The sequence below is a fragment of the Panthera onca genome, chromosome A3 (assembly GCF_046562875.1).
Source record: "Panthera onca isolate mPanOnc1 chromosome A3, mPanOnc1 haplotype 2, whole genome shotgun sequence".
NCBI lineage: Eukaryota > Metazoa > Chordata > Mammalia > Carnivora > Felidae > Panthera > Panthera onca.
The window spans coordinates 116,818,943-116,844,147 of record NC_138341.1 but is presented as its reverse complement, the minus strand read 5'-3'; the positions used below and the strand labels follow the sequence as shown (position 1 = coordinate 116,844,147).

The 25,205-nt window shown below is 40.9% G+C and overlaps 1 protein-coding gene across 4 annotated transcripts in view; it reads right to left on the bottom strand.

Annotated features, from left to right (window-relative positions):
* PHF20 (PHD finger protein 20) overlaps positions 1-25,205 on the bottom strand; it is a 147,247-nt gene that overhangs the window by 80,742 nt on the left and 41,300 nt on the right. For 2 of the 4 annotated variants that reach the window (XM_060616764.3, XM_060616772.3), the window contains exons 3-5: positions 13,028-13,199; positions 10,980-11,064; positions 1,659-1,738 (exon numbers count right to left, since the gene is read on the bottom strand). In XM_060616764.3, the coding sequence (XP_060472747.1) occupies positions 1,659-1,738; positions 10,980-11,064; positions 13,028-13,199 (337 nt within the window). Of the gene's footprint in view, positions 1-1,658; positions 1,739-10,979; positions 11,065-13,027; positions 13,200-25,205 lie in introns of those variants that run through there. The other 2 variants (XM_060616780.3, XM_078444107.2) reach the window with 2 other exon arrangements.

Sequence of the window (25,205 nt, the reverse complement as noted above, 5' to 3'; positions counted from 1 at the left end):
CCCTACATTTCCATTTGGGGAGATTCTGGGTACAATCTGACAATTCTGAACAAATTCTTAATACGGTCCTCTATTATTAACTTACTCCACAAACTCAACACAAAAACTGCCAAAGGGGCGCCTGAGTGGCTCAGTTGGTTAAGAGTCCAGCCAACTCTTGCATTAGAGACTGTTAAAAACTGAGAACAAACTGAGGGTTGATGGGGGGGTGGGAGGGAGGGCAGGGTGGGTGATGGGTATTGAGGAGGGCACCTTTTGGGATGAGCACTGGGTGTTGTATGGAAACCAATTTGACAGTAAATTTCATATATTAAAAAATAAAAAAAAAATTAAAAAAAATAAAAAAAAAAAAAAAGAGTCCAGCCAACTCTTGTTTTGAGCTCAGGTCATGATCTCACGGTTTCATGAGTTCGCGCCCTGCATCAGGCTCCGTGCTAACAGCATGGAGCCTGCTTGGGATTCTCTTTCTCTCTCTCTGTCCCTCCCCCACTCACTCTGTCTCTGTCTCTCTCAAAAGAAACAAATAAAAACTTTTAAACTTTTAAAAACTTTTGTCAAATTTAAGGCCAAAATCACTTTTTAAATTTTAAATAAACTCTACGCCACACATGGGGCTCAAATTCACAACCCTGTGATCAAGAGTCACATGCTCTGGCTGAGCCATCCAAGCAGCACACAAAATTCGATTTTAGTGTACTGTATAGCACTTCCTTAGATGCCTAAGCAGCAAACGATGGAAGAGAAAAAACCTCAAGGCTAAAGCTTTATAACTGTTTCAATTTTCTGAAAAGGAAAACCAGTAAAAGGCAAAAACATTCTTAAGGCTACCTTTAAAGATACCAAGTATCATAATCCTTTGAAAATGTTAAATATAGGTACAGAAGAATTTACTAAAACTTGTGATAAGCATTTGATCATAAGAAAAGACAGGTCCCAGCATCAACAAATACTGTCACATCAAAAACTACCCAAAGAGGTGAGTAACAATTATTAATGATCAGAATTGTTAAAACATTAATATCCAAATTTTGATCTTGCTTTCCCCTCAACTATTTCATTAGGGCATACACATGAAAAAAAGACTAAAGGGGAAAAAATGAAAAGAGTAGGCAACAATTTCTAGATGGTCATGTCTAGATGGACCACATTTCTAGTATCAAAACTCTTGTCCCATGCTCAAGCAAACAAGTGCATGGTGACCAGCACAAAAGGAAACAAAATTTTCAAACCAGGCATATGTAGCACAAATGATTGCCAAATACACACCAAACTGCAGTTTTGAAACCACCAAGTCATGATCCTGAGCTGAAGGGACTAAGTTAGATGAGGAGAAAATACACTCTAGGTTTCCTCAAGCGTTTCAGCACGTTCCCTATGATGAGTAACCGCTCTGGGGACAGGGCACAGGGAGAGAGAAAAAAAAGAGTAATAAGGAGACACTTTTGAGAAAAGATGAGGAAAACAGATAACAGGAAATGACAGAGAGGGAAAAATATTAACAATTTCTGAAAACCTGCATATTGCTTTCTAGTGAAATTGTGTCAGGTAAAGGAAATAAAGACTTTGCCATCATAAACAAATATAATGCCTTTATTTGAGAAACAAAATTACAATGTCAGTATTATTCATACCACAAAGCACAAAACCACATTTCTCACCTGATCTTTGGAAAAAGCTTTGACATGAATATGTTTGACAGTCTGAACTACTCCATCATAAAATTTCACAGTGTAAGTACCTAAAATTCAAGGAGATACCATGATTTAAGTTGCAGTTTCATGAAAGCAACAAAACTTTTCAAAGCATAAATACAAGGGAGCTCCAACCACAACAATAAATGTATGAGAATTACAATATTAGGAATCAGTCTTATTTATGTCCAAGATAATAACTAATATGCATGCCTTCATTTCTTAGTCAACATTACATAGTAAGTTTTCTCTTAATCTATACAAATCAAAATCCATCAAAAACAGCTCATTTGGGGGATGGCTGGGTGGCTCAGTTGGTTGGGCATCCTGACTCTTGGTTTTGGTTCAGGTCATGATCTCTCAGTTCGTGAGTTTGAGCCTCACGTTGGGCTCCACACTGACCAGAGCCTGCTTAGGGATTCTCTCTCTCTGCCCCTCCCTCTCTGCTCATGTTCTCTCTCTCTCTCTCTCTTTCTCAAAATAAATAAACTTAAGAAAAAAAAACAGCTCATTTTTATGATGTTTCATTAAAAGAAAAAAAAATGCACTGAATTTAGGCCAAGAACAAAGAGCAATAAAACAATTAAAAATGTGAGGAAAATGCAGATTTATTTATTGTTTGGTGAATTATTAATTTTTATCAATATGTTCTAGGCTTCAGAGTGGTAGTAACTGTTAAACTTCAAAAGAAACATGACTGCTAACTAAACGTATCATGTTTTTGGAGGTAACATTAATCTCATAATCTATATGAATGACCTTCATGTTACAATATTTAAAAATAGAGACTTGGCCAAAACACTTAATGGGGCCACTACATTGTCAGTTATTCCATTAGGAAAAAAAAAATCTAACAAAAATCACTGCTATAAGACTGAAGCTGAAAATCCAAATAATCTTCTCCCCAAATGAGGCATCCAACTATAATACAAAACTTCTCATTAGTTGCACTCAAACCAACATTTTCAAACTTTTACATCTTAGAACCCACCTCCCCCCCCCTTTTTTTTTTTGCCCCAGAGATAAAAAAAAAATAATCCGTTAACCTTGTCAAGATTATCGGTGAACTTCTGGTAATCATGTAATGGTTTACTACCCGTAAACATGATCAGTCAGCTTTCAGGATCAATTTCCCACCAAACAGGAAGGGGGGAAAAAAATCCCAAGGGCTGGGAGCAAAAGAATGCAACAAGGAAGTCTAAGACCTTCTGGCTAGTTACTTTCTTCTTATACATTCTCTCTCCACCCCACGCCACCTCTCCTCCAGTCCTAAACAGGGCCCTGTCAATGGCTAGCCACCTCTAATGAAAGCCTCATTCTGTAGTGTTCAAAGTCCAATGCAATCTGAGCCCAATTATTTTCCAAACTTTGTTTCTCATTACCACCATACAAAAACCACCAACTCAAAGTAATGAGCTACTTGCCACCCAATGAAACTGCCTTGTGATATTTTCACCTCCACATCTTTATGAAAGTATTTTCTGCCTGGAATGTGCTCAGTTCATATGACCACAATATGTTCTGTAAAAGCTTCCTGACTTCCTACTTAGAGAGACTTTTCCCTGCTCTGAACTTCTCAAAGACTCATTTTGTCCCCTTGCCTGCAGAGTCTCAACTTAGGCCTACCTTCATGTAGAAGGCAGATCCCAAATCAAAGGCAGGCTCTCCAAGGCCAGGGACCACATCCCACACCAGTCTCTCTCACACAATACCTGGTTAACCGTAGACCAGGGCTTCTCAAAGTATGGTGCCCAGACCAGGAATATCAGCAACTCTTGAGAACTTGTTAGAAATGTAAGTTACCAGCACCACACCTGATAAACTGAATCAAAAACTCTGAGAGTGCGTCACAGAAATAAATTTTAACAAGTGTCTCTGGTAATTCTGGTACACACTAAAGTCTGAGAACCACTGCTATAGACAATTAGTAATTACGTACTAAACTGTATTCCCAGTAATTACAAAATAAAGTTGATTATTTGTCACAAGTGTCACCAAACAGAACAAAGTGGCTAGAAAACTAGATACAAGGATATATCGTTATGCTGGGTTGGTTAAAGGATTCTACATAAGACAGCTCACCAATGATTGATGAGTTCTTACAACAAAGGCCTGGGATCCTGTCTTCCTGCCTCTATTGTGAGAGCACTGGCAAGCCCAGAAGCAATGCTAAGTAATGCTATGGACTCTAAACATACCCTTTCCAAGCAACCATGACACAGTTCTGGCCAGCCTGGGGATGGGGGCATTAAGAACCCACCTCTCATGAAATCTTAAAAGATCAAGTATGCCAACAAGCCACCCAAGCCTACACCCTTCATCTATCTTACCAAGAAAGTTAGCACCAATTACATCAAAATGAAAACTGTTCACTTTTACAGACATTTCAAACATCCAGAAGGATAACATTTAGTAATGTTACCCAACAGTCCAACATTTTCAGCTATTTGAGGTCAATTCTGAAGCTTACTCTTGATGGCATGTTCAAAAAGGAGGCCTTAAATGAAGAGGTGTGCACTGAGTTCCAAAAAGAGCTAAAACAGAGCTAAATAGAGGTAGGATTAGAACCTAAGCCTCTCTAAAAACAATAACAACAACAACAACAAACATCTAAGCCTCTCTGCTGACCTCTGACCAATTCTTCTTCCACCACCCCAAACTGCCTATTTCCCAAGTCCCTCAGCCTTTAGTCCAAAATACCGACCCAGAGCATCAATGACCACTCTGAAATGACTTGCACTATGGTAAGGTACTCATGGATCACCATCTTTACTTAGACAGCAATATCCTGGCCCTGACCCTTTTTACTTCCAAAGAACTACAAGGGATCATCTCAAAACTTGTTTCCTTGATCATGTACACAGCCTAACCTGGGCTTCAATAAATCAGAAGGAAAAGAACAATACATCCCATAGACAATAGTGGCCTAGGCCCACTTCTGGAGAGAGGCCCCAAATCTACTTTAATGGTTCCTGTACAACTAAAAGAATGTCTTCCCCTGGAATCCTCCCGCAGGTGGCTGACAATAGAGTTCTCCCACAGCCACAAATAATATCTAACAAATAACATGTAAATTACAGAAAAAAATAAGTGCATCCCCCTGCCTCAGTCTCCTTTAAGAAGCCCCTGTCCTGGGACACCTAGGTGGCTCAGTCAGTTAAGCGTCCAACTCTTGATTTCGGCTCAGGTCATGATCTCATGGTTAGTGAGTTCGAGCCCCAAGCTGGGCCACACTGACAGTACGGAGCCTGCTTGGGATTCTCTCCCTCTCTCTCTCTCTGCCCCTACCCACTCATGCCTCGAGCTCTCTCTCTCTCTCTCCCTCTCTCTCCCCCTCAAAATAAATAAATAAACATGGGCCTCTGGGGGTTAAAAACTCAGTATACTGGACAACCTTATAGCAGTCAGTTAAGTACAGAAGGGATGTAAGAAAAAAAACTAGAGATGCATAGCAAACTGATCTTCTCTAGGGCCAAGGAAACGGGATGGCACAAGTGACTCTGGATAGATTTCTGTTGCTCTTGAAATCTAACATAACTATGACTTGAAGGCCTTTTCTCTATCCCACTCATTCTCCGAGAGTCAGAGAATTCCAGAATGCCAAGGATAGGAAACTCAAAGTTTTCAGGGGCGCCTGGGTGGCGCAGTCGGTTAAGCGTCCGACTTCAGCCAGGTCACGATCTCGCGGTCCGTGAGTTCGAGCCCCGCGTCAGGCTCTGGGCTGACGGCTCGGAGCCTGGAGCCTGCTTCAGATTCTGTGTCTCCCTCTCTCTCTGCCCCTCCCCCGTTCATGCTCTGTCTCTCTCTGTCCCAAAAAAATACATAAAAAACGTTGAAAAAAAAAAAATTAAAAAAAAAAAAAAAAAAGTTTTCAAACATGGATTCTCAAAGTCCTGATGTGCTCACAGATGTGCCTTCTGGGGTGGGCAGAGAAATACACACAAGTTTGCAAGTGTATCTTCCCCTCCCCCATCATTTCTTCTTAGCCAATTTTACATAATGGGCTTAGGTTCTGTAGCCAACAATTTCTAAAAATGCTCATCTGTTCCAATTCCTTCTTCGAGTTCTAACTGCACAAGCGTCCAGAGAAAGGGTAGTAAACTGCCAGTAATCAAGGAGCAGGGACTGGGACCAGATCCAGAGTCCTAGTCAGGGACCTCAAGATACCACCATGCTCCAGAAAATACTGACCATCTACACCCACCCTACCATCGTATCAGGCATGTGTGTACACACTCCCAATAAACACCTGCCCCTGACAACTTCTGCCCTTTAGGAAAACTCTGCCTCAGAGAGATAGTCTAGGACTTTAGGAACTGCAGTTCAGGAACTTTGGAGCCCCCCCAGACCTACATCCAGGTCGCAGTTCTGTCATTTATGTACCTGCTCTGTAACCTCAAGCAGCTTCTGCTGTTAGCTTAGCTGCTCATCTGTAAAATGATAGGGTTGATGGCAACAACCGTTCCATGTCTGTCTGAATACTACTAAATCAGATCAGATATGGAAACTGCTTAGCAAAGTAACCCTTACAGAGCAAGGGATCAATAAGTGGTTCCAATTACTACTCTCCACCAATCACTTTAAAAGGGAAGCACGAACCCCTTCCCCACTTAGAAGGTAAGAGCCAAGCTAGCACCTGCGTGTGTGGGCCTAAATCTTCCTTTTATCTCTGTGCAAAGCTCTTCACACAGTCCCAACATCCCCACATTTCAAATATAGGATCAGTTACAGCATGAAGACAAAAAATAGTAACTGCTTCAACAAGAGACTCTAGAAATAAAAGCATTTCCAAAGAATCTCCTCTTACAAATGCAGACTTCAGGCACTAGACCAAAGACTGAACTGAGGGAACAGAGAACACATAACCTAAGAATACGTATAATTTTAAGGAAGAGGGGCCTGATTTGCCTGTTCACTCAAGTTAAAGAACCACAGATCAACAGGAAGGAACAATTCCTCATTTTGTTGTAAATGCAAACCTACTTTCAGTTTCCGCCAGAGAATGCCTTGCAGAGCAGCGTGGTCTTAGTCCATGATGGGGACACAAAGCCCTGACACTTGTGGCTCTGCCATACCCAGTGTGAAAAAGGGAAGCTGAGCAGCCGCAGCAAAGAGCTGAGGTCAACTCACCAGAGATGGCTTCTGAACAAAGATTCCCTGGAAGCAGAATCCTGTCCTTTACTCCAAACACAGACAAAGGGGCTAACAAAGCTAACCAGGTGTGGCTACCTTCACATGAAATGATGCTTAATTACCACTGCCAAAGAACTATTCCAGGTGAAAAGGGCTAAATAACATTGCACTGCCCTCCCCAGTTTCTAAGTGCTAAATAACTCCCTTAAGAAACTCTAAAGTTACCATTTAGTTGTGTTTCACACCAGACTCCCAATGCCAGCAACCTCAATGCTCAGTCTCGGGAAAACCACCAAGGAGGTTGAGAGTGGCAAGAAAATGAGACCAAGCCTCCCAAAGATGAATCTACAAGGTGTGATTTCACTATATGCCCAGCTTCTAGCAGCACCAACAAGACAAAATGACTTTTACAGGAAATAAAGGGGGCACCTTGCCAGCAGAGCTCCTCCTCACAGAGCCATGAAACTGTGATAGCCTCTGCTGCAGATGGAAATGAGGCAGAGCAAGCAGAAAATACCAGGGAAAGAATGAAAAAAGAGTCCAGCATTGTCCTCCCCACATCCTGCAAGGACTACAGTCACACTGAACTAGAAACTGCCCACCAGCTCCCATGGATAAAATCTAACCCAAAGGCAGCACCAAAGAGTCATTATCTCTTCAAAATCAGGCACAGATCTGAACTCCCACAAAGGCTAGCTTTCCTTCACAATCCACAATGTGACCATAATACCACCCAGCCGATTCCACTACCTTTCAGGATTTCCCCTGCCCCGTGACCTTCCTCTTCTCTCCCTTCCAATTAGTCTCAAGAACCAGTAAGGACTTCAGACCAAAAACTCTGGGGAAAACTGATTCTGGCAGAAATCTCCACTCATTTTTTTTTTTCTTTCAAGTTTATTCATTATTTTGAGAGAGAGAGAGAGAGAGAGAACCAGCAGTGGAGGGCAGAAAGAGAGGGAGACAGAGGATCCAAAACAAGATCCAAAGTAGCCACTGTGCTGACAACAGAGAGCCCCATTCAGGGCTCAAACTCACAAATCAGGAGATCATGACCTGAGCCAAAGTTGGACACTTAACCAACTGAGCCACCCAGGTGCCCCTCCACTCATTTTCAATGTCTTTCAAATAACTAAAATTTACTGGACAGAATTCAGAGCTTACAGAACCAATATTATTAGGGTGACAAATGGCTATTTTAGGGACAATCATTATCTGAAGACTCCCCCTCCTATAATTTTAGCACATAGAGGAAATAAACAGAAAATATTTTTTAAAACAACCTGCAAAGCTCTGGTTGCCCCAGTTCAAAAGAGTTTAAGAGACATTTAAAAATCTTAACTATGCCTAATAATGTGGCAAATGATTTTTAGTCCTTAAATGATTATTTCAAAATATTCCAGACTCATCCACACATAAAAAAACAAAAACAAAAACAACAGTAACTACAGACAGGGGTCCTTCCCCGCTCCCCTCATGATTTATCTGCACCATTCTATTCCTGTACTGCCTCCTCCTGGTTGCTCTATATCAACACCCACTTCATGCAGCCTTGAACTAGGTCTTTTCTCTTTTTTTCTTTTTTTAAATCCATGATACCCAGATCTAGGATCTGCATAGATGCAAACAGCCTCCTTCCACCAAGACCCCATCCTACCCCTCTAAGAGACTGCTCCCGGGCTCCCCAAACCGTTCTTCTTCAATCTGCCTTTTCTCCTTTGATACTCCCTCATCCAACCCCCTTGGCCCCATTTCTGTGCTCCATGTGACTCTGAGACATCACTGGATCAAAAGACACATGTTGCTTCCTTTCTACAACCTCCCTTATCTACAGAGTTACCCATGTTACTACTCACAACTTTTATGTGATCTAAGGGACAGCCATTTCCCCAAGGGAGCACACCTCCAATGGATATCATTCAGGGGGAATACACTCAATTGATCAGCATAAATCAACCTAATAGACCTTCAGGAACACATCTATGTACACATAGAACACCTACATTTCATATCATATGATTTAAATGTAGTAAGAGCAGAAAAAATTTTAATCTTGAAAATAAGACTTAAAAAGTAAACTGTCCTTTACTAAAAAGCAGTTTAATAACATGTGAGCTCTCCTTTAAAATACATTTTTAGATTAAAGTGATACATATGAAAAATAATAACAGAGAATTCTATTTTGAACACAAACTTATAAAAGAAATTTAGAAAAACTAGAGGGTATTATGCTAAGCGAAATTAATCAGAGGAAGACAGATATCATAAGACTTCACTCATATGAGGACTTTAGGATAAAACAGATGCACATAAGGGAAGGAAAAGTAATATAAAAAGGGGGGGGGGGACAAAACATAAGAGACTCTTAAATATAGAGAACAGAGGGTTGCCGGAGGGGTTGTGGGAGAGTGACTGGCTAAATGGGTAAGGGGCTTAAGGAATCTACTCCTGAAATCATTGTTGCACCATGCGCTAACTTCGATGTAAATTATAAAAAATGAATAAATTATGGGGCGCCCGGGTGGCTCAGTCGGTTGAGCGGCCGACTTCGGCACAGGTCATGATCTCACGGTCCATGGGCTCGAGCCCCGCATCGGGCTCTGTGCTGACAGCTCGGAGCCTGGAGCCTGTTTCAGATTCTGTGTCTCCCTCTCTCTGACCCTCCCCCGTTCATGCTCTGTCTCAAAAATAAATAAACGTTAAAAAAAAATTTTTTTTTTAAATAAAAAAAATTTTTTTTTAATGAATAAATTATAGAAAAAAAAAAGAAATTTAGGGAACGGGTGCCTGGGTGGCTCAGTTGGTTAAGCATCAGACTTTGGGCTCAGGTCATGACCTCACCATCTGTAGCCTGCTTCATATTCTGTCTCCCTCTCTCTCTCTGCTCCTCCCCTGCCTGTGCTCTCTCTCTCTCTCTCCCAAAAATAAATAAACATTAAAAAAAGAAAGAAAGAAATTTAGGGAAACAAGAACTATTCAAAAAGGCTGAATCAACCATGAACTGGAGTAGTCAGTAACTGCTCAGACATCTTAAAAGATACAACCTTGTTTTGGAAGCCTGAGGCAAGAGGACTGTGCTTTCAGGATAACCTACATCTGGTAGCAGAATTAACCCACACTGTCCTAACAGCGTGGGGAGGGAGTGAATAGAGCAAAAGAGAAACAGAAATTTCTGCTACATGCAAATACATGTTCGTTTTTTTACCATTTCAACCCATTCTCAAACAAAACTTGATCAGCCCCAGGTCCAGCATTTAACAAGAGTGCTGAATGAATACCTGAAAAACTTCACTGAATAAAAAGTCAATCTGGCCACATAGCCACCACAAACAGCAGTACTAAGAGGTCATGGACATACCACAAACAACCTGATAGAAAATACTACAAAAAAAATGTATCACTCAGATCCAGAGTCTGTTCTCTCAGTGTCAGGATGCTGACCATACATATTATTTTCTTAACCATCCTCCCGCCTTTGTACTAGCAAAAACAGCCTCTCTGGGTCATGTTCCCAGTCTTGACTCCTCACGGGTTATAAACTTGGCAAAGGCATCCCAACTCGGTGCTCTAAATCCCAGGGCCCCAGTTTCAACTAGCAACTTTGATGCTACAGACCACCTTCAATCACCTTGCATCCACAAAGCATTTTTTTTTAAGTAGGCTCCATGCCCAATGTGGGGCCTGAACTCATGACTGAGTTGAAGAGTCACATGCTCTACTGACTGAGCCAGCCAGGTGCCCCTCACAAAGCATATTTTTAAGAAATGTTTAGTAATGTTCACTTCATTTCTAGGCTATTTACAAATAAGTAAAAGGCATATTAAAGCTTATTTTTCATCTCTTAGGAACTCCTGGACAAGAACCTGCACACTTACCAGCAGAGGGACAGATGACCCATAATTATTTTACTGTTTTTTTAGAACCATAACTGTTTTAGAAAACAATTACTAGAATTTAGGAGGCAAAGAATCAAATTCCTCTTTTTAACCCAGATTTGTCTCCATTTATAATTTCTTCCTAATTCCTGACATAGTGGTTAACTTGAAGAGAGAGGATTCCTAGGCAATAAATACATACTCAAAATATACTATCAGACTCTAATATTACAAACTCCCCCCTACTTCATGAGTAAAAATAATTACAACTCAAATGCCTTACCATCCTTGTTAACAGCAGTGACTTTGGCTGGGTAAAAACGACAATCAGACCAGCAAGCAAGGACCTGCTCGTTTATTTGAAATTCCTAAAAAACATTAAAAAAGACAAAAAAACAAAAAACAAAAAAAACCTGTTACCAATCCAATTTCATAGGACACACACAGTACCAGATTTCATAAGAGAAGCTGGATTGACAATAGTGGGAAGGGGAGATGGCTACTGAGACAGAGGCACTGGGAGTCACAACAAAAGGGTTAGACACAAGACTTTTCCTATCCTAGGAGGTCTGGGCAAGCATAGCACAGCACTGATGATAGTCCCTGCTCTGTCCCTGAGCCCAGGACCACTAAAAACACACCCAGTATACAAGTTAGAAGGAGGGAAGCCACCTCATCTTTAGGGGAGCAGCATTCATGCCAACCACACTTTTAAAGGATCTTTTGCCAAAGGAAGCACCCATTCAACTTTAATATTTCATACTGTTTTTCCAGCAAACAGTTTGCATTAATACAGTTTATAGAATGAATATTGAGCAATCAAACTGAACAACATAAAACAATAAATGGCAGGGGCAGGGAGGAGGGGAGAGGGGTGGTAGAACAACACACACAGAAAACAAGAGTTCAAGTTTCCTGGCCAGGGCTAAAATGAAAAACAGAATCCAGGGCTGAGGCAGATCCAAAGGCAGCATGAGTTCTACAGATGTCTCAATGCTTGTTTAAAAAACTCAAAACTTAGGGCGCCTGGCTGGCTTAGTCGGTGAACATGTGACTCCTGATCTCAGGGTTGTGAGTTCAATCCCCATATTGGGTAGAGGGATTACTTAAAAAGCTAAAATAAAATCTTTAAAAAATTCTTATAAATATTTAAAAAATTAAAACCTCAAAACGAATACTTCATCCTTCATTCTGAAATCAGTAAAAGCTCCAGGTATAGTGATAATAGGAAAAAGGAATATAGTCCAATTCCAAGTGTTTAAGACCTTTAAAAGACCTTGAAATGAGGCTCCACAGGGAATGATTGCTTAATAAATGGTCATACAACAAACCAGTTTAATAAATGATCTAAAATGGGGGGCGCCTGGGTGGCTCAGTTGGCTAAGCGTCTGACTCTTGATTTCAGCTCAGGTTATGATCTCCATTTCATGAGACTGAGCCCCCCATTGGGCTCCGCACTGATAGCACGGAGCCGCTTGGGATTCTCTCTCTCCTTTCCTCTCTGCCTCTCTCCTGCTCACACCTCTCTTAGAAATAAACAAACGTTTAAAAAAAGATATTTATGGGGCACCTAGGTGGCTCAGTCGGTTAAGCGTCCAACTTCAACTGAGGTCATAATCTCACAGTTCGTGGGTTGGAGCCCTGTGTCGAGCTCTGTGCTAACAGCTCAGAACCTGGAGCCTGCTTCAGATTCTGTGTCTCCCTCTCTCTCTGCCCCTCCCCCACTTGCACATGTGTGTGTGGGGGGGTGCACACGCTCTCTCTCTCTCAAAAATGAATAAACATTAAAATATAATAATAATTTTAAAAAATAAATAAAAAATAAAAGATATTTATAAGGGCATCTGGGTGACTCAGTCAGTTAAGCATCCAACTTTAGCTCAGGTCATGATCTCACAGTCCGTGAGGTCAAGCCACGCGTTGGGCTCTGTGCTGACAGCTCAGAGCCTGGAGCCTGCTTTGGATTCTGTGTCTCCCTCCCTCTCTCTCTCTCTCTCTCAAAAATAAATAAACATTAAAAAAAAATTTAGAGATATTTATAAATAAATAAATAATCAATCTAAAGGGATACAGTGGTATAAAAGAAAGAGATAAGGTCCCCATGCATCCTCAATGTTTCTCTCAATGACCTGTCACATCAATCACATCATGGAGACAATTGACAACTAGGATTCTTCAAGAACCCCAGGTGCCATGGAGATCTCAGAGTTGTAACTACAGACCTAAATAAGGATTGGTCCCCAGCTGCTACTGACTTTCACACTGAACATCAAAGGCTGGAACATAAAATACCCAATGGCTGACCCAGCTCATTACAGATCTGATACTCACAGAAGATCCTTCCTCTTCATGTAAGCCCTCTTTCCTCAGCTGTATTTTCTCTAAAGGGCGTAAATAAGGACTGTCCCAGCAGAACCACTCATCATAACGATGGTTCCAACGCTTGAAATGGATGAGTACTTTTCCTTCTTCGTAGTCAATGTCTTCTATGTGAGCTGGATACCTGAGTCAGAAAAAAAAGTCAAATGCCTTTAATACCCACCCAAAATATCCAAAACAGTACTCTTCCAAACCTCTTCCCAAAGGACTAGATTACCAAAGCCTACCATGTAAAGGCTCGTGCAATTGTGTTAAATCACAAATTATGGAGGCTAACAGACTTGGGGTTCAAATCCCAACCTGGATATTCCTTAGTTTATGAACTATTAACCTGACCTTTCAGACCTGAGTTCTGTCATGTAGAGTGGAGGAAGGATACCCAGCACAGTGGGTTACAAGGCAAGTTAAACAAGTTGACATACACACAAGACCAAAACACAAAGGAGGCAGGAAGCAAACATTTAACTTGATTACACTTTACATATGCCAATAAATTAGAATGACCATGCAACCCAGATTGTATTAGATAGCTTCAATTTAAGAATTTTGTAATCCATATAGTAGCATACCATGCAGCTGTTAAAAAAAAAAAATCCTATGTTATGATACGGAAAGCTCTCTCAAGATGAACTATTAAATGAAAAGAACAAGGTGCAGGACATTGTGTAAACAACTGTTTATTTTCTTTAAGATGAAAAAGTATATTCATATATGTTTAACTATGCATAAAAATATCTTACATAAGAAACTAACAACGGTTACATAAAGAAGTACGGTCACTTCAAAAGATGGGCTCTTTCAATCTCCATTTCTTCTAGACTGAGAGTTGGAAAAACCAACTGCATTTCCCTGACTCCCCAACAATTGGCAGTCAAGGTCATGGAGACCTATGGGTTTAGAGGCAACTGTAGTGGCCAAACCCCAGGGCTCCAGTGAAGGACCTCTCAAACTTTCATGGAATGCAAATCATCAGAGGATCCTGTTGAAATGTAGATTTTGATTCAGCAGATGAAGTTAGGGCCTAAGAGCTTTAAACAATCTGGTGATACTGATGTACTGGTCTGCATAAGCAAGGATCTAATGTCTAGTTACCAGCTTCTTAAGTATCAAGCAGCAGTGTTGAGGGTGGTGGTGGCAGTGGGCCAGTGGCAGCAGTAACTTCCTGACCTCCAGAACACAGCTCCGGGCTGGGTCCTTCAAATTGATACTTAAGGGCAGCAACCTTGAGTCCCACTCCTCCAACCCTTCCAACAATTTTCTAAGTACCCAATTTCTTGTGTTAAATCCTTTTGTGGTTAAAGTATCCAAAGTGGTTTTGTTTCCAGCACTGAAACCTAACTGACACAACAGGGGAACTGAGTATTGGGGGAGGGGAGGGACAAAAGTGGGAGACAGAATTTTTGTAGCATGCCTTTTAATATTTTTTTTTCAACCATATTATTATACTGCTCATTCCAAAAATAAATGGTTAAAAATAAATAATATTGTTCCTTAAATACACTTGTATTAATCAGATTGCTATTCTAGATTGAGAAAGTTTAGATTCTACCTGCCTGCCTTATATCCAGCACCTAGTACCCCGCTATCCTAACAAACATGTGCTACCTAAATAAACAGGCCTGCTTCCTTCTGTCTGAATACTATGTCCTCTTCAATCCTACACCAGTAACCTCTAAGGCAGTTTGTTTGCCGTTAACCTATCACAGTAGGTTGCAGACACTGGGCATTCAATAAATGTTCAGCAAATGAATTCTGCTCTCCCTAGTCTTCCCAAAGGTCAAGTGTCCTGTCAATTCTTCAGTCCCAAAGCTCCAGACTCCAGCTACCCATTCCAATTTCAGTCACTCTCCAAGTTCAGGCTCCCATCACTTCATGTGGGTATTTTTCACACAGGACTGATAAAATTCTGAATGGTACTAAACATACATCAATTCCCCAAAAAATGTTAACAGAATAAACAGCCCTGAACCTAGTCTCCCTACTCTGATACAACTGACATACAGCTGCTACAAACAGAAGATATCTTGACAGCAGACTAGCTAACTATACAATGTGATGAACTGTGAAATACAACTGTAGAAAACAAAAGGATTCCCTAAATCTATTCCTCTCCATAAAGCAGAGAGAAGGACATGGACATCTCAATCACATTCCTTTTGCCCTCTCATCTGTACAGCCTACCAGAGACTAGGGAGCCTCCCTAAAATAACACAAGCTGGCCTAACGCACTCCTATTCAAAAGCTCTTGCTTTAATGGTTTACTATCTCTAGCAGTAGTTTTCAAACACAAGGCTTTGGACCAATGCATGGAATTAATTTCTCACAGAACTAAATTTATTTAATTTGCAGAACTTTTCTTTATACTAAAATCACATTCTTTCTAAATTTTTGGTGTGTAAATATACTTTTTAAATTAAAACAGTGGTAACTGTTGGTCTCTTACTAATATTATGTAGCCATTTAAAAGAGTATGTCAGCCTTCTATGTACTGATTTTAAGAGATCTCTAAGAAAAGTGGGGAAAAAACCCAACAACTAAAGGTGCAAAGTGTACTGAATGCACTACCATTTATTTGGGAGAGGAGAGAGAGCCAATACATTCATACCTGTTTTTAAATGCGTGGGCTATCTCTGGAAGGATGATCAAGCAACCCGGTTTGCCTCTTGGGAAGGGAACTGGATAGTTAAGGAACTGGAGAGGAAGTATGAGACTTATTTTATTCAATATATATCTTTTTGTATGTTTTGAATGTTGTACCATGAGCATGTACCAACTATAAAGAGTATATAACTAAATACTTATTTTAAATATCCTTATTTGGCAAAATAAAAAGTGTAACCTCAGGACAAATCCCAAATTATTTTGAATTTGGTCAGTACCTTCTAAAAGTCTGGTAAGTCCAGATCCACAGATCAACTCCAAATTCCTAGGCTAGCAACTCCAATGCACATGCTCGGGAGCCTGAAGAAGGTCTTCTAGGCCCTTGGCTACTCTAAAGCCCTTCCTTGCTCAAAAAACTTTACAGGGCACAGGCATCCTACTGTCTGCAGTACATAAACTACATAAACCTCACCAAGAGGATCAATAGTAACAACGGGGTCAACAAGGTTTCCTAAGGAGAAGGCAGTTTTCCCCTACTTTTCTAAAGTGTGACAAGGATGAGAGGCACTCACTGAGAATGGGGAAACCCAACTGCATTTCAAAGAACAGAGAAGACTTGGTGGATCAAAATTGCTGGTTGCCTTGGAAACAGCTCAGCTTCATCAGTCAACAGAACTTTATTAAGTGACTTTGACCTGCCCAGTCAATTCCAGGTCTTGAAAGGGATTATAAGACGTAAGTGTTCTGGCTCCTGTCCTTGAGGAGAATCAGACACATGAACCAATTAAGTTTTAACACTATTAAGTGAAACTACATGAAATTACTGATAATCAACTACTTTTTACCTACAAAACAGTAATTGTACTAGTGCAACCTAAATATCTGGATAACCACAGGGGGAGCTAGAGAAGATGTGACAAGGTTAACAAAAGAGAAGTTGTGAACAGACTGTGTATAGACAGGAAAGAGGAGCAAGAATTTCCTGCTTCAACATGTAACTAACAGTCACTGATGAGACTCTAGTTTACAAAGTAACACTGCAGCTGGGAGTCACATTTCTAATGGAAATATTAGCCAGAAAGGAACAGATATTGAACACTAAACTGATAACAAAAGTTAGCTCTAGGGAAGGTCGAACAGGTATTAGAAATGGTCAAGAGACTTTTGCCTGTAGTTTGAATTTTTACAAAGATTTAGTTACATAATACTTGTGCATATAAAAATAAATACCTTTAAATTAAAAGTTTTGAGTATTTAATGGGCAGATTATCAACCAACAGCTTTGTGGTTATCGGATAAATATGTATGCTGCTTGGCACATCCACAAAATAGAATATGATGCAGCTATAAAACAAAAGACAGAAAGTGAGAAACCATACCCTATGAATTGATACAGAAAGATTTCCAAGACATATTAACTTTAAAAAAGGCAAGCTACAGGGGGACCTGGGTGGCTCAATCGGTTAAGCCTCCAACTCTTGATTTCAGCCCAGGTCGTGATTTCATGGCTCATGGGATCTAGCCCCACAGAGCCTGCATGCTGATGGCACACTGCATGCTGATGGCAGCACAGAGCCTGCTTGGGATTCTCTCTCTTCCCCTCTATCTGTCCCTCTCCTGCTCAAATGTACATGCACTCTCTGGCTCTCAAAATCAAATTAAAAAAAAAAAAAAAGGCAAGCTACTGAATAGTGCATATCTTATAATACTTTCTGTGTTACGTTGTGTATTTAAATAAAGAAACACTGGTAGGATGGACAGAAACTAATAAACTGGTTACCTATAGAGAACAGAGCAGGTATAGGATGAAGAAGTAGAAGCAGCACTCTCACTGTATACTTTCTTATTCTGTTTTGATTTCTGAACCTACTCAAACTCTCACTAATGGATTATCAATTAATTGCCTTGCATTTCACAGGTAGACTACCATATCCTATCCAAATTATGATTATAATAATTTGTATTATCAGTATAATACTGATACTACCATTTATTTTTCTTGCATTATGACACTGATTAGTGCTTCTAAGATGATGTTGAAAATTAGCAGATAGTTGGCATCCTTCTCTTTTAATGAAAATATCTCCAATGTTTCATCATTAAGTGTGAAGTCTGTAGAGTTTTCTAATTAATGCCTTTAATGTGAAGTTTTCCTCATACTTACTTACCAAGGATTCAAGAATAAATTTTGACCAAATGTCCATCAATGGATGAATGGATAAAGATGTGGTATGTATGTATGTGTACACACACACACACACACAAGACGCAGTATTACTCGGCAATCAAAAAGAATGAAATCTTGCCATTTGCAACTGCATTGACGAAACTAGAGTATTATGCTAAGAGAAATTAGTCAGAGGAAGACAAATATCATATGACTTCACTCATAAGAGGACTTTAAGATACAAAACAGATAAACATAAGAGAAGTGAAGCAAAAATAATATAAAAACAGGGAGGGGGACAAAACATAAGAGACTCTTAAATATGGAGAACAGAAGGTTACTGGAGGGGTTGTGGGAAGGGGGTGGGCTAAATGCGTAAGGGGCATTAAGGAATCTACTCCTGAAATCACTGTTGCACTATATGCTCACTAACTTGGATGTAAATTTAAAAAATACATTTTTTAAAAAAGAATAAATTTTGAGACTTCTCAGTCTTTGTCAAGATGATTGTACAACTTTTCTCTTTTACTCTATGAATAAAATGAAATAACAGATTTCCTAAGTTTAAGTTATCATTACCCTATAAAATAAATCATATTTGGTTGTGTGTGCCATTCATTTAGTAAGTGTCTATTGGGAGTTCTAGTATTTTACTGACAAGTTTTGTGTCTCTTTTATAAGTAGGACTTGTCCAAGTTTCCTTGTATTATGTCCTTCCTGCCCAATTTCAGGATTAGGCTATGCTAAGCTCAAAGAAAGGACTTGAAAGCTTGATTTCATTTTCTATGAAACTGCCTAGTCTGAGACTTTTTCACAAGACAATTCTTTATCGACCTTTTCCATCACTTCTATGATTATTAATCCGGTCATGCTTTCTACCTCTTCTTGAGTTAATTTTGCCTAAGAGAGTTTGAAATGATCATCGGATATAATTTAATTGTTCAATAGTTTTCCTTTAAAGAAAAGGCTCAGAAGACTCAATAAAAACATTTCAGACTCAAGTCACAAACAGGATTTTTAATTTTTTTTTTTTAATGTTTATTTACTTTTGAGACAATGCGAGAGACAGAGTGCAAGCAGCAGAGGGGCAGACACAGAATCTGAAGCGGGCTCCAGGCTCTGAGCTATCAGCCCAGAGCCTGACGTGGGGCTCGAACTCACGAACCATGAGACCATGACCTGAGCCAAAGTCGGACTCTCAACTGACTGAGCCACTCAGGCGCCCCACAAACAGGATTTTTAAATGGCAAATACGAACACTAGATGCTAAGCACTTTATAAGGCAGAAATTATGCCCTATCAATTCCATTATTCAACATACATTCCTAAATTTGTATTCTGAGACAAACAGCTAGGTTGTGGAGATACAAAATAGATGACCAAGCATTAGGGCTTCTATAGTGCCAAGGGCCCAAAAAGAAGTATGGTGGGCTCCTCTGCCTCCCTACAAAGAGACCAAGAATATTCTTGATCTCTGGAAGGAAAAGAGTAAAGTAGTAATAAGCCTAGAATTATCTGGCCTACCTATACCTATACCCTATAACAAGAACCAGACAGAAGAAAGACAGTATTTCTTATAGCATACCTGGGCTGGAGACTGAGTTTCTACATGCTCTCCCCTACCCCTCTTCTAAAGCACCTGAGTGGACCCTTCTTTTTTTATTTTTCTTTTCTTGTAAGGATTTTTTATTTTTATGTAATCTACACCCAATGCCTATGCATTCAATAAATGTTCATCAAATGTACTTTTTAAAAATATTTTATTTTTGAACAATCCACACTCAACACAGGGCTCGAACTCACAGCCCCAAGATCAAAAGTCACATGCTCCACCAACTGAGCCAGCCAGGTGCCCCCAAATGTACTTTTTAAAAAGATTTGAACATGAATACCTAGAGCCACAAAACAGCAATAGGAATATATACACAGGGGCACCTGGGTGACTCAGTCAGTTGGACATCCAACTTCTGCGCAGGTCATGATCTTCCAGTCCGTGGGTTTGAGCCCTGCATCGGGCTCTGTTGACAGCTCCGCCTGGAGCCTGCTTTGGATTCTGTGTCTCCCTTCCCCTGCTCTCTCTCTCTCTCTCTGTCTCTCTCTGTTTCTGACTCTGTCTCTCTCTCAAAAATTAATAAACATTTTTTAAAAAAGGAATATATACACAAAGCAAGGTGAATCATCAAAATAAACCAATGATATCCATGTTGCAAATGTCAAAAAGACAAACAGACCCCAGCATAACAACTGTCAAATTGGAGGGGATTTATGCACAAGTGCTATGATCACCATGACAAAATTAGTTACAAAATAGCTCTCTACCAAAGCCAAACAAATACTGAAAACTCATACTTACCTAGAATTCAACTTAGAAAAGACAGATAACATAAGTTTCATAGTAAATTAGGTTACTATGGTGACTTTATTTTAGGCAAGGGACATAACTATTCACTAAGTCAACCAAGCCACAGAACACCAGTGTAGCCAAACAAATATAAAGGGACAAGGAAAATTGACCAAAAAAAAGGGGAGGGGGGGACGGAAATTCATCAATTCAACAGACATTTTCTGAATACCTACTCTGGGCCAGGAAGTATGCCAGGGTTTGGAAATACAGAGTCAAATCTATGAAGATGTGTGATCATAGCAGCTGGCAAAGGAAGACAGACTCTATGTTATAAAACACTGGGCCTTTCATTTCCTCAGACATACCACATACCTTCCCATACCCAGTGTGCTCCTTTTACTTGAAACATTTCTCCCTGCCTACTTACTCTTCCTAGGCAACAGCCTAACATTCCTACAGCATTGGAGTCCCTAACTACCATATCTCAAGTAGCTCCCATCTCCTTCCAGTCTATGTCAGTTTCCCATTTGCTTCCTTCATAGCATTTACCCCAATGTATAATTATTTCATGTGTTTCTCCATTTACTTACTTATGTTTATGGTCTAATTCCCTAAGAGACTACAGAAAACCATAAAGTATCTGTTTCGTAGTCACTACAGTATCCTCAGGGGAATAAACCTGTCTATACGCCGAAGTAATTATAATGAAGTGCAACAACAGAAGACTACTTAAGGTTAAGCATGGTGCAGAGGAGCAAAAGACCAGTTCTAGGACCAGAGGGAAATTAAGAGGCCAAGGAAGAAGGAGAGAGGTCAAGACAATGCTAGTGAAGAGGAGACACTCGATTTCAATTCTGAAAGATGAAGAGGCATTTTCCAGGTGATCAAGGAGGCAGTGAGGCTAGCGAGTATTTCTGGGTATAGTATGAGTAAATCAGCATAGGTACAGAGGAATGGAAGCACAAAAGAGGACAAAGTAGTGCAGAAAACTGAAAGTGACAAAGGAAACAGAAAACTATGCAGAGAGCTGCACAGGAACCATATGGATTCCATAGCTCTTGAAAGGACGGGCAGCTGGGCCGTAAGTGACTGTTTCCCAATAGCAGCCCATAGACCACAGGGTGCTGGTGAACAGAGTTAGTGGTCCACAAAGTCTCCATGAAGAATGTTTTGCTGTGCTTTTCCATAATCTAGACCATCTTTATCAGAGCTAATGTAGTAGCATTTTGCTCCAATGCTACCAAAAGTGGGATCCATAAATAGTATACAGGTCAGAGGCACCAGTCCTATTTTTGAGTTTGAGAAACACTGCTCTAAGCTAACAGATAAGTCAACCTACTCTAGAGCTCCACCAAGGTAAGGAGAGGACTCTGGGAGAGTGAAGCTCACACCAAATGAGAGAGAATAATGCCATGTACATGTCCAGAAAGGCAAAGAACAGTGCAGATCTAACACAGGGAGACAATATTTGGTTTGTCCACAGTAAATGACTTCAAATCCCAGAAGGCCTGCTGCTCAGTCCTATGAGTGAAATTAAGCTGCCCAACCCTACACACTGTGCACATGCTTAAATTAGAGCAGCTAGACAGTGCTTGGCAGGAATCTATTTGGTCCCCCCCCACACACACCAGAAATACAAACTGAAGAAACATTACAGGGTGTGGGGGTAGGGGAGAGGACCAGAAAGGATAAAAATTTCCCTCTGAGTTCCCACTCCAACTGGTCAGCACTCACTAACATGGCTATTAATAACAGATGTGTGTCACTTACTGTGGGGGTTATAACTGCTATTACATAAGGTATCTCACTGGATCTTTACCACAATTTCATGAGCACTTAAGCAGTTGTCATTATCACTGCACGCATTTTACATATATGGAAATTAAGACTCAAAACAGTGACTAGGAGGGGCGCCTGGGTGGCTTAGTTGGTTAAGCCAATAAATGTTTATTTATTTTTGAGAGAGAGAGAGAGAGAGAGAGAGAGAGAGCATGAATGGGGGAGGGGCAGAGAGAGAGGGAAACACAGAATCCAAGGCAGCCTCCAGGCTTTGAGCTGTCAGCACAGAGCCCAACATGACGCTTCAACTCACAAACTGAGAGATCATGACCTGAGCTGAGGTCAGATGCTTAACCACCCGAGCCACCCAGGCGCCCCAGCATCCCCCTCTTGATCTCAGCTCAGGTCATGATGTCACAGTTTGTGAGTTCAAGCCCCGAGTTGGTCTGTGCTGACAGTGCAGAGCCTGCTTGGAATTCTGTCTCTCCCTCTCTCTTCCCCTCCCCTGCTCACTCGCTCGCTCTCTCCCTCTCTTTCAAAATAAGTAAACTTTTAAAAGAAGGAAAAAAAAAGAGGGACTAGGAAGAGGTGTAACCAAGATCAGTATCCAGATCTTCCGACTAAGTCAGTGAGGACTTCTCTTAATTTGACTTCACGTGTAAATATCCTTGCAGTGACACAGGTCCATAAAAATGTCTTTTGTCTTGGCCATCCAATAATCTACCTGATGGTTAGCTCAAAATTTGCCTAAACTTTCCTGCAGGGGTTGGGCATTCAGGCTGCTTCCATATTCTTACTATATATATAAACAGCTTTCTGAGGTGCTTTAGATGGCTCAGTTAGTTAAGCATCCAACTTTGGCTCAGGTCATGATCTTGTGGTTTGTGAGTTCAAGCCTCCCATAGGGCTCCCTACTGTCAGCACAGAGCCCACTTCATATGCTCTGTCCCCCTCCCTCTCTGCCCCTCCCCCACTGGCATGCATGTGCACTTTCTCCCAAAAATAAATAAGCATTTAAAAAAAAATTGGGGCGCCTGGGTGGCTCAGCCGGTTAAGCGGCCGACTTCAGCTCAGGTCATGATCTCGTGGTCCGTGAGTTCGAGCCCCGCGTCGGGCTCTGTGCTGACCGCTCAGAGCCTGGAGCCTGTTTCAGATTCTGTGTCTCCCTCTCTCTCTCTGACCCTCCCCCATTCATGCTCTGTCTCTCTCTGTCTCAAAAATAAACGTTAAAAAAAATTAATTAATTAATTAAATTAAAATAAATAAATAATCACCCTTTCTGCAAATATACAGCACGCATTTACTTCAAGAATCAGAGTGTGCCTTTATTCTTGGCTCTGTGCACGACACCAGAAGCAAAAGAGTTCTATGCACAAAAGTAACATTCTAAGCCATCCCCAGCCTTTGCTGGAGAGAGGATGGAAATGGAAGTTGTATTTAGTGAAAAACAAAAGGCTGACTATTAAGCTGCAGAAAAACTGTACTGTTTTGGATGCCTTAACTCTTTCCCTACTCCTTCATTACTTCCATTAATCAACATCTGACACTTCTAACTCCGGAAGTGTCTTGAATTCATCTCCCCTCTCCATCCGAACCATTCCTCACCAGCAACAGTTGAACAGTCAGTGCGTCCAAGCAACCTATGCCCCTCTATCAGCACTGGCAAAGGGCCTGATACAGCGACACTCGGTAAATATTTGGTAACTGAATAAACATCACTATTTTTCTGTTCCTAAGAAGAATCTATGTCTCTCTCTCTTGCTTAACATTTTCCTTTCTTCGCCCAATCTCCAAGCACTCCTGATGTGTTCCCTGGCCAGATTCTGAGAACACATATTTCTTGAGCCCTGAATACTTTTGCTCACATCGTTCCTTCTGCCTGCTGTCACCTTCACTCTCACCCTGGAAATCCTATCCTTTGATGTCACTTCCTTCCAACTCCCTGGCCTCTTCTCCCCCTCCATCAGACCTGCCTGGATAAACCCTAAACCTAGGTAAATCAGATTCTCCACATTCTCCACCCAGGCAGCTGATTAGGGCTAGAGAACGTACTCAACATGCTAATGGGTCTCATTTGAAATGCAAGACCACCAAAGGTGGTCTCCTTGGATACGGAGCAGGCAGTATGACTCAGTGTGGGGAAAAAGCGTCTTCTAAGGTGCCCAACAGGTCTGTATCTTGATCTGGGTGGTGGTTATACACGTGTATCCATGTATAAAAGTTCATCAAGCTACACACTTAAGATCTGTGCACTCTAATATAAATTATACTTCAATAAAAAGTTTTTTTAAATGGAGTGCCTGGTTGGCTCAGTCAGTTGAGTGTGCAACTCTTTTTTTTTTTTTTTAATGTTTATTTATTTATTTTGAGACAGAGAGAACACAGGGGAGCGGCAGAGAGAGGGAGAGAGAGAATCCCAAGCAGGCTCCATGCGGACAGTGCAGAGCCCGATGCAGGGATCGAACCCATGAACCACAGGGCTCGGACGCACAAACTGTGAGCTCAATCCTGAGCTGAAATCTAGAGTCAGACGCTTAACCGACTTGAGCCACCCAGGTGCCTCTGGAGTGTGCAACTCTTGATTTCGGGGTTGTGAGTTTGAGCCCCATGTTGGGTACAGAGATTACTTAAAAAAAATTTTTTTTTTTTTAAATTTTAAAAAGAGTAGCATCTTTGCTCTTTTATTAATTCAATCAAAGTCTTACAACTGTAAACGACCATGAAAATTAGTATCAAAGAAGTTTTTTGGGGGCGCCTGGGTGGTTCAGTCAGTTAAGCGTCCAACTTCAGCACAGGTTATGATCTCACTGTTTGTGGGTTCAAGCCCCGTATCAGGCTCTGTGCTGACAGCTCAGAGCCTGGAACCTGCTTCAGATTCTGTGTTTCCCTCTCTCTCTCTGCCTCTCCCCCACTTATCCTCTCTCTCTGTCTCTCAAAAATAAATAAACGTTGAGAAGTTTTTTTTTTTCAAAGTGTTGTTTTTTTTTAATTCAGGAGTTTGGCACTTGGATGGCTCAGTCAGTTAAGCATCCGACTTTGGCTTAGGTCATGGTCTCACAGTTTGTGACTGCAAGCCCCACACTGGGTGAGCTCAAGCCCCACTTCAGGATTCAGGATTCTCATTCTCATTCTCTCTCTCTCTCTCTCTCCCTCTCCCTCTCCCTCTGCCCCTTGTGGGATTCTCTCTCTTTCTCCCTCTCTCTCTGTGCCTAGCTCACTCATGCTCTCTCTCTCAAAAA